The sequence below is a fragment of the Trachemys scripta genome, chromosome 8 (assembly GCF_013100865.1).
Source record: "Trachemys scripta elegans isolate TJP31775 chromosome 8, CAS_Tse_1.0, whole genome shotgun sequence".
NCBI lineage: Eukaryota > Metazoa > Chordata > Testudines > Emydidae > Trachemys > Trachemys scripta.
In genome coordinates, this window is record NC_048305.1 from 15210201 (window position 1) to 15226624 (window position 16424).

At 40.6% G+C, this 16424-nt stretch overlaps 1 protein-coding gene across 6 annotated transcripts in view; it reads right to left on the reverse strand.

The window, feature by feature from the left end:
- Positions 1-9841: 9841 nt before the first annotated feature.
- Positions 9842-16424, reverse strand: part of AFF4 (AF4/FMR2 family member 4) — a 77751-nt gene continuing 71168 nt past the window's right edge. For all 6 annotated transcript variants that reach the window (XM_034778020.1, XM_034778015.1, XM_034778019.1 and 3 more), the window contains 2 exons: positions 15912-16132; positions 9842-15277 (listed from right to left, as the gene is read on the reverse strand). In XM_034778020.1, the coding sequence (XP_034633911.1) occupies positions 15159-15277; positions 15912-16132 (340 nt within the window). In that variant the 3' untranslated portion in view covers positions 9842-15158. The remainder of the gene's footprint in view (positions 15278-15911; positions 16133-16424) is intronic.

Sequence of the window (16424 nt, forward strand, 5' to 3'; positions counted from 1 at the left end):
CTCAATTGCCATGCGATCGTGGCTTTTTTTTTTTGCTTGGGGCGGCAGAAATGCTGGAGCCGGCCCTGGTGCTGGCTGACAATTGCTTCTTGTACTCATCTCTGCTTGTTTGTAAGGGCTGCTAAGTAGGCAATATAGAGACTGGCCGGAGAATGTATTCGGGTTCCTCAGAACAAGATGCAAAGGAAAAAAGGGCTCATCGTCAGCACAATCAATTGCTTCAGGCTCAGCCCTTTTGACCTGCTGTACTTTACCAACTGATCTCTATCTTAAACAGCAGGCCCAGAGAGAGGGTTACAAAAGGTTTAATTCTTGCTCCCAGCGAGCTGGTACAGAGGTAGCCAGAAGTGAGTGAGAAAGAGAGAGAGGGTGTGTGCGCGCATGCGCGTGCATGCATAGGGGAGAGAGACAAAATCTGTCTGATACTATGTAAGGTTTCTATTTTGAACACTGTTGAGATGAGTTCCTGTCTGCATCCTGTAAAACTTGCCCATACCGGTATAACACCAGTCCAATTGGCCTACAAGATAAATGCAAGGGCTGTTTTTTGCATATTTAGAGGGCATCAGTCCTACAACATGGCGTTACAATTGAAATTCCTCCCTCCGAGTTGGCATCAGCAAGTATCTGCACATGAAGTTGTGGAAAACTACCGTACACACTTCTATGTCAAGGCTGTTTGATAGGGATCATTTAAAGCTTTCTGCACTGGAATTTATGTATTTTAACTGTATTGTGTCATTATACAGTAGCTTCAAAGGAACTCAGAATACTTTTCAGCCACTATGCTCTCCAGAATCCTCAGTGTTCCTAAAGAAGTGTAAGGGAATGGGCTAAAGATATTCATTCCTACACTAGCTCTAATCTCCAAAACCCTTCCCTAGATTGATTCCCATTGAGATATAACTGGATATGGAGTAGATTTGGGAGCCAGGTACAGAGGGCTGCACATGCATAGCACCATAGACAGGAAGTGACCTCAAAAGGTCAAGTCAAGCCCCCTGTGCTGAGACGGGACCTTCCTTGACAGGTGTTTAGCTAACCTATTCTTAAAACCTTCCAATGACGGGGATTCCACAACCTCCCTTAGAAGCCTATTCTAGAGCCTAACTACCCTTATAGTTCAAAAGTTATTCCTAATATCTAACCTAAATCTCCCTTAGTGCAGATTAAGCCAATTACTGCTTGTCCTACCTTCAGTGGACATACAGAACTGTTGATCATAGTCCTCTTTACAGCCCTTAACATACTTGGAAGACTATCTGCCTGAACATGCCCAGTTTTTTTTAAACCTTTCCTCAGAGGTCGAGTGTTCTAAACCTTTTATAATTTGTTGCCTTCTTCTCCAATTTCACCACATCTTTCCTAAAGTGTGGGGCCCAGAACTGGACACAGTACTCCTGAGACCTTGCCAGTGCCAAGTCCAGCAGGATAATTACTTCCCATCTCTTACATATGACATTACTGTTAATACACCCCAGAACGATATTAACCTTTTTCACAATTGCATCACATTGATGACTCAGATTCCATTTGTGATCTACTATAACACCCAAATCCTTTTCAGCAGTACTACTGCCTAGCCAGTTATTCCCCATTTTGTAGTGGTGCATTTGACCTTTCCTTCCTAAGCATAGTACTTTGCATGTCTTTATTGACTCTCATCTTGATTTCGAATCAATTTTCTAATTTGTCAAGCTCATTTTGAATTCTAATCCTGTCCTCCAAAGTGCTTGCAACCCCTCCCATCTTGGTGTTATCCACAAATTTTATACATATGCCCCACTTCATTATCCAAGTCACTAATAGTACTGGACCCAGCCCTGACCCCTGCAGGATCACACTAGATCAGGGTTGGGCAAACCTTTTGGCCCGAGGGCCACATGTGGGTATGGAAATTCATGAGCATTCATAGCCCGCCATACAAATTGGGGGTTAAGGTGCAGGAGGGAGTGAGGGCTGTCTGGGGGTGCAGCCAGAAATGAGTTCAGGATGTGGGAGGGGGCTCTAGGCTGGGGCAGAAGTGGGGTGGTGGTGCAGGAGGATGGAACCAAGGGGTTCAGAGGGCAGGAGTGGGATCAGGGCTGGGTCCGGGCAGGGCTTACCTCAAGCAGCTCCCGGAAGCAGTGGCATGTCCCCCCTTCGACTCCTTCACGGAAGCGTAGCCAGGTGGCTCTGTGTGCTGCCCCCGCCGCAGGCGCCACCCCTACAACTCCCATTGGCTACGGTTGCTGATGGGAGCTCTGGAGGCGATACTTGGGGTAGGGGAGGCATGGGGAACCCCCTGAATGCCCCTACATTTAGCAGACTGAGGGGGGACATGCCACTGCTTCCAGGAGCCGCGCAGAGCCACGGCACATGTGGAGTGGGTCAAGCCCCGGACCCCGCTCCCCAACAGGAGCTTGAGGGCCAGATTAAGATGTCTGGAGGGCCAGATGCAGCCCCCAGGCCATAGTTTGCCCACCCCTACACTAGATACACCCTCACAGTTTTACAGCAAACCCTTGATAACTACTTCTGGTCAACTATTTGTGTATCCAACTTATAGTAATTTCATCTAGACCATGTTTCCCTAGTTTAAGAAAATGTCATGTAGGGACTGAATTAAATAGCATGAAATTCAATAAGGAGAAATGCAAAGTACTCCACTTAGGAAAGAACAATAAGTTGTATACATACAAAATGGGAAATGACTATCTAAGGAGTACTGGAGAAAGGGATCTGGGGTCATAGCGGATCACAAGCTAAATGAGTCAACAGTGTAACAGGGGGGAGGGGGGGTAAAGGGGCAGCAAACCTCATTCTGGGATGTATTAGCAGGAGTGTTGTAAGCAAGATATGAGAAGTATTTCTTCCACTCTACTCCAGTTGAAGCCTAATCAGCGTGGAGTATTGTGTCACATTCTGGGTGCCACATTTTAAGAAAGATGTAGACAAATTGGAGAAAGTCCAGAGAAGAGCAACGAAAATGATTACATGTCTAGACAACATGACTTATAAGGGAACATTGAAAAAATTGGGTTTGTTGTCTTCTCTTCTCCAGAAACACAACAGTTTTCAAATACATAAAAGGTTGTTACAAGAAGGAGGGAGAAAAACAGTTCTCCTTAACCTCTGAGGATAGGACAAGCAGCAATGAGCTTAAAGTGCAGCAAGGGTTAGGTTGGACATTAGACACTTCCTGTCAGGATGGTTAAGCACAGGAATAAATTGGCCTAGATAATAGAATATCAGGGTTGGAAGGGACCTCAGGAGGTCATCTAGTCCAACCCCAACAAAATCATCCCAGCCAGGGCTTTGTCAAGCCTGACCTTAAAAACCTCTAAGGAAGGAGGTTCAACCACCTCCCTAGGTAACCCATTCTAGTGCTTCACCACCCTCCTAGTGAAAAAGTTTTTCCTAATATCCAACCTAAACCTCCCCCACTGCAACTTGAGACCATTGCTCCTTGTTGTGTCATCTGATACCACGAACAGTCTAGATCCATCCTCTTTGGAACCCCCTTTCAGGTAGTTGAAAGCAGCTATCAAATCCCCCCTCATTCTTCTCTTCTGTAGACTAAACAATCCCAGTTCCCTTAGCCTCTCCTCAAAAGTCATGTGCTCCAGCCCCCTAATCATTTTTGTTGCCCTCCGCTGGACTCTTTCCAATTTTTCCACATCCTTCTTGTAGTGTGGGGCCCAAAACTGGACACAATACTCCAGATGAGGCCTCACCAATGTCGAATAGAGAGGAATGATCACGTCCCTTGATCTGCTGGCAATGCCCCTACTTATACAGCCCAAAATGCCATTAGCCTTCTTGGCAACAAGGGCACGCTGTTGACTCATATCCAGCTTCTTGTCCACTGTAAGCCCTAGGTCCTTTTCTGCAGAACTGCTTCCTAGCCATTCGGTCCCTAGTCTATAACAGTGTATAGGATTCTTCCGTCCTAAGTGCAGGACTCTGCACTTGTCCTTGGTGAACCTCATCAGGTTTATTTTGGCCCAATCCTCTAATTTGTCTAGGTCCCTCTGTATCCTATCCCTACCCTCCAGCGTATCTACCACTCCTCCCAGTTTAGTGCCATCTGCAAACTTGCTGAGGGTGCAGCCCATGCCCTCCTCGAGATCATTAATGAAGATATTGAACAAAATAGTCCTGCCATGAGGGCAGGGTACTAGACTAGATCACCTCTCGAGGTCCCTTTCAGTCCTACAATTCTATGAATGTGTCAAAAGTCATAATAAACTGAAAGTTTTCACATCTACTACTTCCCTCCTCTGCAGCAGGCCATGAAGGAGAGGAAAATACTATTAGGCCAAGAACACAAAAGCAAACTCCTAGACCAGTTTGCTTCTAAAGCGAAAGAGTTTTTGGGCAGATGAGAGAAAACTTGCCTTTCATTTTCTTGCCTTTCCTTCTTTTATTATCTACCCCAGTTTTCCTACAAGCTGCTAGTCCACCCCACCAAACGGGGCTGTACTGGGCTATCACCCAGGTGTTATACGGTACAGGCAGAGGGTGTGGATGAGAGCTGGCAGCAAAGACAGAGTCATGGAGGAAGACAATATAGTCTTGCAAGTCAGGACTCATTCTAGAAAAGGCTTGAGACAGCCCTTTCTGCCAACACCGTACCCTTTAATTGGCCTTGTGCAACTCTTGGGGACATCCTTTCTCTTTAAGGACTAATGTGTTAGGAAAGCAGTTCTCAAACTTTAGTAACCCGAGGACCCCCATTTTGATTTAAAATGTTTTGAAGACCCCCAAGACCTCCCTGCCCCATCCCCTTCCCAAAGACCATGCCCTTACTCACTCCCTCTCCTCTCCCTCCCCCACCCTCACTCACTTCACCAGTCTGGGGCAGGTTTAGGTGCAGGAAGGGGTGCGGAGTGCAGGCTCTGGGCTGGGAGTTTGGGTGCAGGAGGGAGCAGGTGCAGGGAGTTAGGGTACAGGAAGGGGTGAGGCGCTTCTCAGGCAGCTCCCGAAAGCAACCGGCACATCCATCAGGCAGCAGCTCCTAGGTTGGGGCCCAGGAGGTCTCCACATGATGTCCCTGCCTGTAGGCACTGCCCCTGTAGCTCCCATTGGTCACAGTTCCCAGCCAATGGGAGCTGCAGAGTCAGTGCTTGGGCTGGGATGTGCTGGCTGCTTTTAGGAGCAGCGCAGACCCAAAGTCCCCGCTCCTCACCCTCCCTCCCAGTGCCTCCTTCACACCAGGGAACCTGAAGGAGGTGCAGGGGACTGGGGGGCGATGGGGGGGGGGGGGGGAAGAGTGGTTTTGATCAGTGGGACCCAGGGACCTCCAGGGGTCCGCAGACCCCAGTTTGAGAAATGCTGTGTTAGGAGAAAGACTAAGCCTAAGTCTGTACAGGGAGGACAGGAACTTAATTTTAAACAGTCTCAGCTGAAAGATCCATACTTAAATATGCCAGATCTCAAGCCATGTAGTTCATCATAACAAAGGATCTGGAGAAACTCTGCCGGCTTTTGACCCTGTTGTGGTGGTACAGGCTCTTTCAAAGCTAATTCTCATACACATACACCACGTTCTCCTGCTACTTTTGATCAGGAAAAGTCTAGCTGAAAAAGAAACAGCAGGAGTGGGAGGTAGAATATTTCCACTGCTGAGGTTTTCATCTCAGTCACTGCACAGGGCCCTGGTAAAGATACATTAGGTACCCAATTGCATTCATTTCACCTCCAGCATTTTATTTAAAAGTATATTTTACATATATAAAGAATCCATGTGTGAGAAAGTGGGAGGCATTGCCGTCGTTTGAGTAGAACCCACTCTTATGCTCTCAGCAGCAGAGATTGCTAGTAGTAGTTTACAGTTGAACGTCAAGCTGACAGCAATTTGAAGCTACCTTGCTGCCGCTGCCTCTTCCAGCCAATTAAACACCCACTTGTGCTAGGCCTCCTGGGTAAGCAACAACTGTATCATTACTTTTACTCAGATGCATACAGCACCATGTACATTACCTTTGAATAGGTCCATATTAACCCCCCGGAAACTAACATTTATAATTATGAATTTTGAATGAAAATCATGAAGTACAAAGCCCTTCAGCATTAATAAAAGGACACAAAACACGCCTCTGATGGTGGTGGTGGTATATAATATTTGATGTGGAGAAACTGAGGCGCACAGGTTAAATAATTTGCTCAAGCTGTTTTAATGCACTAAAAGTGAGGAGCAGAATCAAACTCCCATTTTCCACTCTCAAGCTAAAACTATTAGACAATGCTTCCTCCCCTATTTAAGAAATCCACAACATTTTAAGTACTTGCAGTCACAGAAGTGAAGAGGTTACACCTGTTGTTCCCCAGTGAATACACTGGGGCCAATGAGGCCAACAACCCTTTTTGCAGGCAGGTACACAGCCTTAGGTTTAAAAAAAGTAACAGTTTGTATGATCAGTTTCCCCACATACTAAAGTACACATGTAAGAAAAGTAAATATAGTTTGCCAGATGGATAGACCTTGAACTAGGTGACTTTAGTAGACATTAACTTATTAAATTTTTCCTGGTCTCCAAGATGAACTTTGTCCCTGTGACAACTGGCAGCTGATGCAAGGATAGGAATTGAGGCTATAAAAGTCTAGCTGAAAGGTTTGGAAAATTCATTCAGGAGTCCAGCACCTTCCACGAATGCTACCAGCGACTGGCAGCCTATCCAAAGAAGATGCAGTATTTGAAAGTTATAGCTGTCTTACTACTTTGTGCAGCCCTACTGAGCCAGGTAAGAGCAGGAGGAAACATTTTAATTTAAATGGTCAGGCAATTACTAACAGGAAAGTTTATGTGCTTGCATCCATAAAATGCTGTGCAGTATTTAGAGTTAATGGCAGAGTGTGTCTCAATTACTTCAGCAAGTGAAGACAGCACAAGCCAGTAGTCTGAAGTATTATCTCAGTTCTGACACTGTCAGTTTAGGTCAGTTATTTAGTGCGTCTGCATCAGTTTCTTCACCTATGAATGAGAATGGATGCTTCCGTCCCACGCGTACTGGAGAACCTTAGGTGCTTTTGATATAGAACTTTACAAACATACCAAGCAAGCATACTTGCAATAAGAATAATGTTATGATCTGACTGCCAAATGAAGCATCTGTAAATAAGTTATTTGCAGTCCATTAAACCCAAGCTCACACTAACTGTGGCAGGAAGCCACTGTTCCTTCATGGCAATCGTATTTCAATTCTGTTTCAGATACACTCTGCTTCCTTGCATCGTCCAAGCTCTCACCTAACAAGGCAAAGGAGGATGACACCTTTCTGGAGAGGGATTTCCCTCAGACCTATAGGAGCCATATGCAGAGATGATAGTGAATGTGTCTCTAGGCTATGCAGGTAACTACTCATTCCCATATGCTTAAGGGAAGGATAAAGGAAAGGAATGTTTCACATCACAGTGTGCAGGGGGAATTTCTGCTGAATTATCACAATACTGGAGATGAAATTTATTCTGGATAGAAAGAATAGCTGCAGCAAAGGTTGGAACAATAGATTCAGCCATTTTTCAAAATTAATTTTCTCAGTGCAATCTGCATGCAGAACAGTTCCTAGGAGTCCTATGGTAGGAGCACTGGCAATGTTTTTTTTTTTTTTTTTTTTTTTTTTTGCTCTGTGCTACAAAGATTGCATCTTTTCTAATAAAGATGTTGGAATTTAGAAGTTTGGAGTGTTGGTCTAGCAGTGCTGGGCCCAGGATATTAGAGAGACAAGGGGGGTGTGAGGTAATATCTTTTATTGGACCAACTTCTGATGGTAAAAGACAAGCTTTTGAGCTACACAGCACTCTTCTTCTGGACAGGAAAGGTACTCAGTGACGCAACTAAATACAAGGTGGAACAGATTGTTTAGCATAAATAGTTAACACATTCTAAGGGACCATTCTTGCAGGACAGACTTACGCGATGACTGCTTTTTAGCTTTAAAATCAATCCCTCTTCAAGGAGGTGGTGTCATTAAAAAGCAGCAGCTCATAATAAAGGATGGACACATTTTTATTTAGATGAGACTGATAAGGAGCTCAGAAGTCTGAATGTAAATTAGTCCACATTACTAGACACAAACAGAACGGGGCCTCTCTGCTGCCCTCCCTTTCCTATTTCCTCCAACTACATCTAAACAAAGATACCAAAAAACAAATTACTACTAAATAACTGAAAACTGACTCATACGGGAGAGCCCAGGCTGGTGGCAATATGCCCAGCAGCCTACACCCCCAATCTAGGAAAAGATGGGTATAGTGCTGAGGCAGTGCACATTGCATTCACAATGGGAAGTGAAGAGAAAGGGTACCTTTAGTAGATAATAGAAATCAAATTGTTATTTTTTTATGCATTTGAGAGAGGTTGTTTTAGACTACTGTTTAACAAAGCTGGTATGTTGCCCCTTAGCCTTTCAGAGTTGCAAGAGCAGGTACAGAAAGATGCATGTAGAAGGAAAAAGGGATTTCCACTACGCAATAAGGCATTCAGCATTGTTATCCGGGGTGTAGTGAAAGGACAGGCAGGTGTTCTTGAGCCAGTGTGCACAGCAATAAAGCACACCCACCAAGCAAGGCAAACCAAACCTTGTGCATTTCATCTGCAGAAGAACTGGTTTCAGGTCATCACGTTTTACAATACATTTTTGAAAGAAGACCGCCCTAGAAATCAAACAATCCCTCCCTGCCAATGTGAGTCATTGATAGCATCATTTTTCCCTAAAAAGTGCTTTCAGGATGTGCTGAAGTAAGATTTGAGAACTATTGAAAGAGTACACACCAGATTTACTTTAAATTCTAGTTAGAGGGAGCTGAACCAAATGAACAATGCTATGTGCATGTGTACACTGGACTGAGACCTACATAACTGTCAGCCCAAGCCCTTAATGATTGATGCTATGATTTTTTTTGCAGGAAGAATCACTGTTCCATAAGAATTTCCCGTGCGTGATCATCACTACGGAGAAGAAAATATTACCTCTCACAATGTTCAACCTTATATATAAAATATTTATTAACTATCCTTAAGTTAGGACACTTTGAATTATGCAATTGCATATATTTAATATTTTTCAGACAAATATGTGATATGAAATGTTGTAGGGCGTTTCATGAAAGTTGAAAGCATGCACTGGTCTAGACTGCACCTTCTGATGACAAGCTCAATAAAAGACCTTGCATCTCAGTTTTTATTTTTTTTTTTAAATTGTTCACATTATATGTTTTTCTATACGATAAACAAAGATTTGTATTTAGCAAATAGACTTGCTCTGTCTTGTGTCCAATGAACAAAAAGTCACAGTGGGGGGTGCAAGCTGGGGAGGCACTCCCAAAAGAGTGTGTATTTGCAGCTGGACTATGGACATTTTACCCTTTGGCCGGGTGAGTGCATAAACCAATCATCTCTCCTCCCACTGATACCAGCCAACAGTACTCTGGCAAGCAGCTCTTCTGAGAAAGGGAACATAGAGTGAGCAATCTTATTAAAGAAGAGCCCCAAAATAGCCGATTCCTTCAATACTCCAATGTTTCCAACGGTATTTGGAAGAAAACAAATCTATTGCTGCCAAACTGCTCAAAATCAAGTAAGAACAAGTTTAACTGAATAATTAAGCTGATCAAACCTGAAATAGTTAAGTATTTCAGTGACTATTACCTTTGCATGCTGATCAACAGGGCCAAAAGAAACTGAATCAAGTGAATATCAAAATAAGTCTAGGCGCCACCTGCATAACAGATACTCTTCTCCCTTGTCGTGCATGGCACAGGTAGATATTGAGAGGGCATGAGGACCCAAGAGAACTGAGTTGGAAGATGGAATACCACTGAGGAGGAACCCTACACAAGATACAAGCACAGCGTTTATAAAGTTTGATACAGAAAATCTATTTGATATTTATTAAACTTAGTTTCTCCAGTTACAGTTTTGCATTGTACAAAGCATTTTAATGACACAGTAGTTAAAAAGATCTTTACAAATTGAAATGTGATACCCTTTTCTCCAAATATTTTAATTGCCATAAATTTGTTTAAAAATACACATTAAACGCATGTTTCAGACACTAAACTTTCTATAATCTCAATACCACAAAATACATAGAATATACTATACAGATGTGGAAAAATCTAGTTAGTATATAATACTTTGCTCACCATTAACAGCTTTATTACGTGAAATGCACATACTGACTTAGAAATCCTAATTTTGAGCCTCAAAGTACCCTTTGAAATTTCAAATGTATTGCAACAAATAAAATCACAGGTTTTTTTTATGCTTTTGTAAGTTTTGGTTGAAGACCGATGCCTAGAAACAAAATGTAAGACATGGACTTGTCATGTACAAAGCATAGGATAGAGACATCCTGTCATTAACAGTACCTTTCTGCATGATTAACAAGGGCTTTGAAGTGATAGGTTAAAAGTTACCTTCCCCTGCCCTACCCAACCCTCCTCAAAAGAAAACACAACCCTTCTTCACCAAATAATAATAATTTCAAATAAGATAAAGGATCTTTAATAAATATATAAGCACTTTATCCTCCATATACAAAATTTCTTCAAACCATTTAAAAGGGGGGACAAGATACAAACATCAGTAACTGTGCTTGAAAAAGTCATGTCTGGTCCTTGTAGTTGAACTTTCAGATATTTAATGCCAATGCAGCCAACAAATATGGGCTACAATACTTGTGTACGTAACTGCATGATTTCCTAAGGTTATATCTAAAAAATTCAAGACTGGGAACATTTCATTCCAATTTGCCGGTATGGACTCCATTAATAAATATGGAGTTATATCAATTGGAACGGTTGCATTTCTGTTAAGTTTCCAGATGTAATTAAAGCAGGTAAAAAAAGTTTATATGAGGACAGCCTATATAAACTATCCTAGAGCAGCACTTCAAACTGCTCAACATAGTGTATTCAATTTAATCTCAGCTGAATATTGGAATAGAGAAAGCGCTAATGCTGTCATTCTCAAAGACTGTTCTATGAACTGGCCAGGCCCATTGCTCTAGCATGCTCACAATGAGACAAGAATATAGTTTTATTTTTATAGCTACCCCTGCTCTTTCCTCCTAACACTGCTATGTTTAAATGGCATCACAGGTAAAACTCCTTCAAAAATAATGCGATTTGACAACATGATTCTTTACGTACTTCCATCTCCAGGAAATCAGTCCTCTTAGAATAGTCTGTGTTTGTCTAACAGAGTTGGCTAGCAAAAGCTTTGGCGACTCTTTGTTTAAAGATATCTAAGATTAGCTTTGTTGTTGGAAACATACAGCTTTCCATAATACTGATTCACTAGACCTAAAGTAATTCAATCCTCGACCTAAATATTTATGAAATATTTGTTAGGGCACTAACCAATGATTTGGAAGTTACTTGCTCCCCAATGGATAAATTCAAACTTGACTTGCTCAGGCCCTTTTGTAACTGTTTTAATACAAACGCTGCAATGACAGTACATTTTTCTGCTAGGTAAACGAAATATTAAATAAAGCAAAGGTAGTCTCTTTTCTACTAGTTTGGCAAACTACACAGTTGCATGCCTAAGGATTTATTTCACTTGCCCCAGGCAAGTACGAAATTATATTCATAAAGTACTGACTCTCCATATGTTGCGTCATTCATAAATACATTTTAGGGTGTGTTTTTTAATCACAGCAATCAAGCCTCAGCAATCTAAAAGAATATACATTGCACTCCTGTATAATATCAAGATTCCTCACCAGTAAGATGGTGATTCAGCACTCAGTTTAATAAATAATATATCAATATAATCAGTTGCACTATAATCTAAAAACAAGTATAACATATACTTTGGACAGACTGAGTTCATATATATATATACACACGTATATATATTCATATACACACATACATGTATATATGTATGTATATATATACACACACACACACACACACACACACGACACATACAATACAAATTGCATACTGCCGTCAAAAGACAAAAAAAGAGCCATCCAATGTGCTCTGTTTTACGGCCAATATTTCAAATCAAAATAAATCATGGGCTATTTTGTTCTGGTGTCCTGAAGGCTCATTTACAAATTATAAATGATGCAACTTGTCATTTCGGAACCTGAAAATTTGACAGCAAATTCAAAATAACGTTCATGTCTGAGCAAGCCTAGTCTGATTATTAAGCCTTTTTATTTAAAAAAAAAAATAAAAAAAATTAAAAAAAAAAAGGTTCACCACTGGGGGGAGGGAAGAATGTGGAGGGATGAATAAAAACTACAACACTGATATGTGTTAAAATATAATCATATAGGGAATCCTTAGTACCAGGAGTCAAGGATTCCTTCATGGTAAGACACTAGTGCAACTTGCATTAGCGCTCAAATTACATGTATTTCCCACATTGCTGCTTAAAGGTTAAAAAGGACAGGTTTTGTTAGCCTGCATTTTGGCAGAGAGATGGATGCTTATGAACTATTTTCATTTTGTTTTAGCTACTCTATCAGGCAAAATAAAATTCTCTCCCTGAAGCAATGGGTAAATCCCAAGTTAGATATGCTTTTGGAATTGTCAAACAGAGTTTAATCCGTTTGAAATGGCCTAAGTCGAGGGAGGAGTGAGTTTGTTTTTAACAAGACCATTGCATATGTCTTACATAGATAAAAAACCTGGGACAATATTCCAGAAGGATTTCACCAGAACGTATACTATTTAGGCAGGACTCTCTGTCAGTTCAGGTCCCCATTTTGACAGACTGTAAAGAGTCTTCTAGATTTCTTTAGACAAACATTTAGAATCCATTGGTCTGGAGCTAAGGGATACACTAAACTGGTCTCTTGAAAAATGTACCACCCAAAGATACTGATGAGACTCTAGTTAAGAAAAAACAATATTCCCAGAGATGAGACCATTCCTGCTTACAGAAATGGTAACGGTGTACATAACGGAGCAAGCTAGAAACAGCCATGCTGGCTACTGCAGCCCTATTAAAAAAAAAATACAAACAATGCAGCTTCTAAGAAGGTATTTTTATAGAGAGTCAAAAGTGTGCTAGGCACTTTAGAGTATTACAAAGGAAAAATAGTTGACAGTGTCCCATTAACCAATATGCAGAGTTTGAGAGAGAAAGTTCCATCTCTAACAGCGAACACATAGAAACTAACTTACATAGTGATTCAAATAAAAAGGGTGCTCAAACAGACCTGAATGTAGGCTGAAGTATAACGGGGAAAGTCATAGGTTGACTAACTGTCTCCATTTGCATGTAGCAAACTTTTCTGGAAGTACAAATAATGTTGGAACACAAAGGAAGCTCTATGAATATACAGCTACAGTTTAGTGAAGTTACTAATTTGCAAAACTTCTTAACTCTTAAAGCCCGTAGGACATACTGCAGTACTAAGTAGCGTAGAATTCTATTCCTTCTTTTGAGGTTGCCATCATTTTGGCACTTAACTACAACTACACACAAATTTAGTGCAATAATTTTCCTGAACATGCACGTTCACATCTGATACAGAATAAGGGGGGCAATGGGAGATAAAAAACAAAGCAGCATTCCACAATATCACTCAAATGAGTTCAGAGTTTGACTCTTTAAAAGGAGACCACTGTAACAGGAAGTCAGTTTCTATGACACACACTAGGACTGATGAAAAAGAAATGGAATTTTACCAAAAGTACTGCAGAAGACCAACTCCATACAGTATAAATGGTCCTGCTGTAAAACTTCATCTTGTAAACAGTTCATAAAATCTTCATCTAAAAGTAAGGCATAAGGCACACCAGACATGATAGGGGCATTAAGCAATATTGAAAGGAATATAATTTTTAACCTTTTACTCAGACAATAACCTTATGTGGAAAGGTACTTTGGATTACAACTTCTTAAAAGCAGCCACTTGGAACTCAATGCAGGATTCTTGTTGCACCAACATACTTCTAAAGTGAATATTCTGCTCCCCTAAAACATTAACAGGGGCCTCCATTAACATGGGGGTAAACAGAAGTTTTAAATAAATTCTACATCAGAACAGTTTCACGTCACTGTGAAAGATGTGATCTGCACCCCACAATGGCCATTATCAAGTGATAGTGTCCATCAATTAGCAGACCCAAAAGGAAAAGATGGATCTTAAATCACTTTTTAGGATTTTTGGTTTCCCAGTCAATGGAAATGATACAAACAGTTCTAATAGAAATTATTTATCTGTTCTTTCAACTGTTAAGTTGGCTGCTTCAGTAAGCGTCAAATAATGACAAACAAGGAGACAAAACCTATTTTAAACAAAGAGATATAAAAAAAGCACAAGATTGTCCATTTATGAAACGTTTCCAGTATGCACCTATCAGAGACTGAAGCTCATTCTCACACCACTTCCATATTGCATTAAATGCAAGCTTACTGTAATGTTTTGTGATTGCTATAGTGTTAACCAAGTGTTCTGAAATGGTCTTGAAAAAACAACCCAAGTTAGACATAACTAAATATCTTTCCATATACATCTCTTATATTTTCATTTAAATGAAATATCTTAATGTGTAGAAGAATATCTCTGGAACTTTTCTTAAAATTCAGTACAAATTCTGTAATAAAACTGTACTTATTTAAGATTTGAGTCATAGGCATTAGGCATGAAAAACTTGTGTCCCTACACTTTAGAACCTATCAACCCTTATTTTGTTTTACAAGCTCTACCACCACAAGACATTACAGAGTAACAAGCTCACGCAGTACTTAAATAAAGTGTCTACATTTAATCTCTGCTAAGTACTTGATAGGGTAAGTTTATAGGAAGAAATAGCTAAGTCTTAAAAGAGCCCATAACTGGGCTTTGTAAAAATTTTTTAAAAACAAATGAAAATAAATAGGATTTAAAACTGATTAGTTATGTATTATTGACTGGAATTCCAATCCCACTACAGAGCAGTGAAGCCATATCTTAATATGTAGCCGATTTTAAAACATTTAAATAACTTAAAAATGAGAATACTGAAGAAGTCCATTAACATGATGTGGTTTGGGGTTAAACACACAGAAGAGGATGGGAGACGTGAAAGCATTCCTTGCTTTTAGTGTCAACTAAGCAATGTGTTATGGCAGTCTTCCTTATTGACATGACACAGTGTTGTGGAGAAAATCAGAGGCAGCAAGAAAAGTGTGTTCTACTTTTGATTTCTTCAGTTCAAGATATCACTTAGCATCCAGACGCAACCAATGTAATCCCTGTCGGGTGTAACGCACTAGGTCTGTCATGATGCTCGAATTAAAGATCAGAGGGCCCATAACTTTATCCAGTTCAGCAAAGAACTCTAGAATGACACAAGAAAACAAATCAAACTATTTACATACACTCTCACATTGACTTCCCTCAGGTGGATTCCTCCTCAGTACCACATTCTCCAATGACATACTAACAAATATTACACATCTCTCACAGATGACACCAGAGGAGAGAGAAGAGGTGGAAGGAGGTGAAAATGGTACAGGGATAAAAGATAATTTCCAATAGAAACCTAAACATTTTTGCAAGAAGATGATTGATAGGAACAAGTGGAAAAGGGTTTGCACTGAAGTTAAACACTCTCAGAAGTGGTGAGTTCCCTCTCAAAGAAATTTGCATAGTCATTAAATAAATTTTTAGAAATGGAAATCTGAGTCCATCATTGTAAATTATAAGTTATATCAAGTCCCAAAAATTATATCTGGCTATACATTGCCAGTGTGAAGCTTATTTATACATTCAGAATCAAGATCACAGGAGCAGTCTGAGATATTACTGAAAATCTAATGCAATAATTATCCATCTTTCCCTACAGCAAAACACCAACTGACAAAACATACCTGGTGTACTATTAGTGGATTCTCTCAATGTGAAAGAGCTATTAGCATTTATGGCATAATTCAACACATTTTGTTTTACAATCAGATTCTGCCAAGTCTTACCTCTTTGCTCTTTAGAAAGCTGTTCAGCTTGGTCCCAAATTTCAGTGGCATAGAGAAAGTTGGATGTAACCTGGACATAGCTGGCTGCCATCTGGTGGATTCTCTGTGGAATAGTCACAGAAGAACTGCTCCCTGAAGGGTTGGTTGCCCCCGAAGAGTAATTCCCTGAATTTCCTGGAGACAGCTTCGGAGAGACTGGAGATGGCATACCAACAGGTTTGCTAGTTTAAAAAAAAAAAAAAAAAAAAGACCAAACGCATTATTTTTAAAATACAAAATGTCAAAATATGTATGTATTCTGACACATCAAGTTGCATAATTTATTAATCTGGAATTATAATAGTTTGTACTTCTATAGGGCCCTTCCATCTTAGGATCTCTCTTTACTTACATTTAAGTAAAGAAACTAACAAGTTTAAGTGACTTGCCCAAGGTCATATGAAGTGTGCATCAGAGCTGGGAACAGCATCCAAGGTGTGTGGTTTACCCTTATGACCAAACTTCCTCACCATT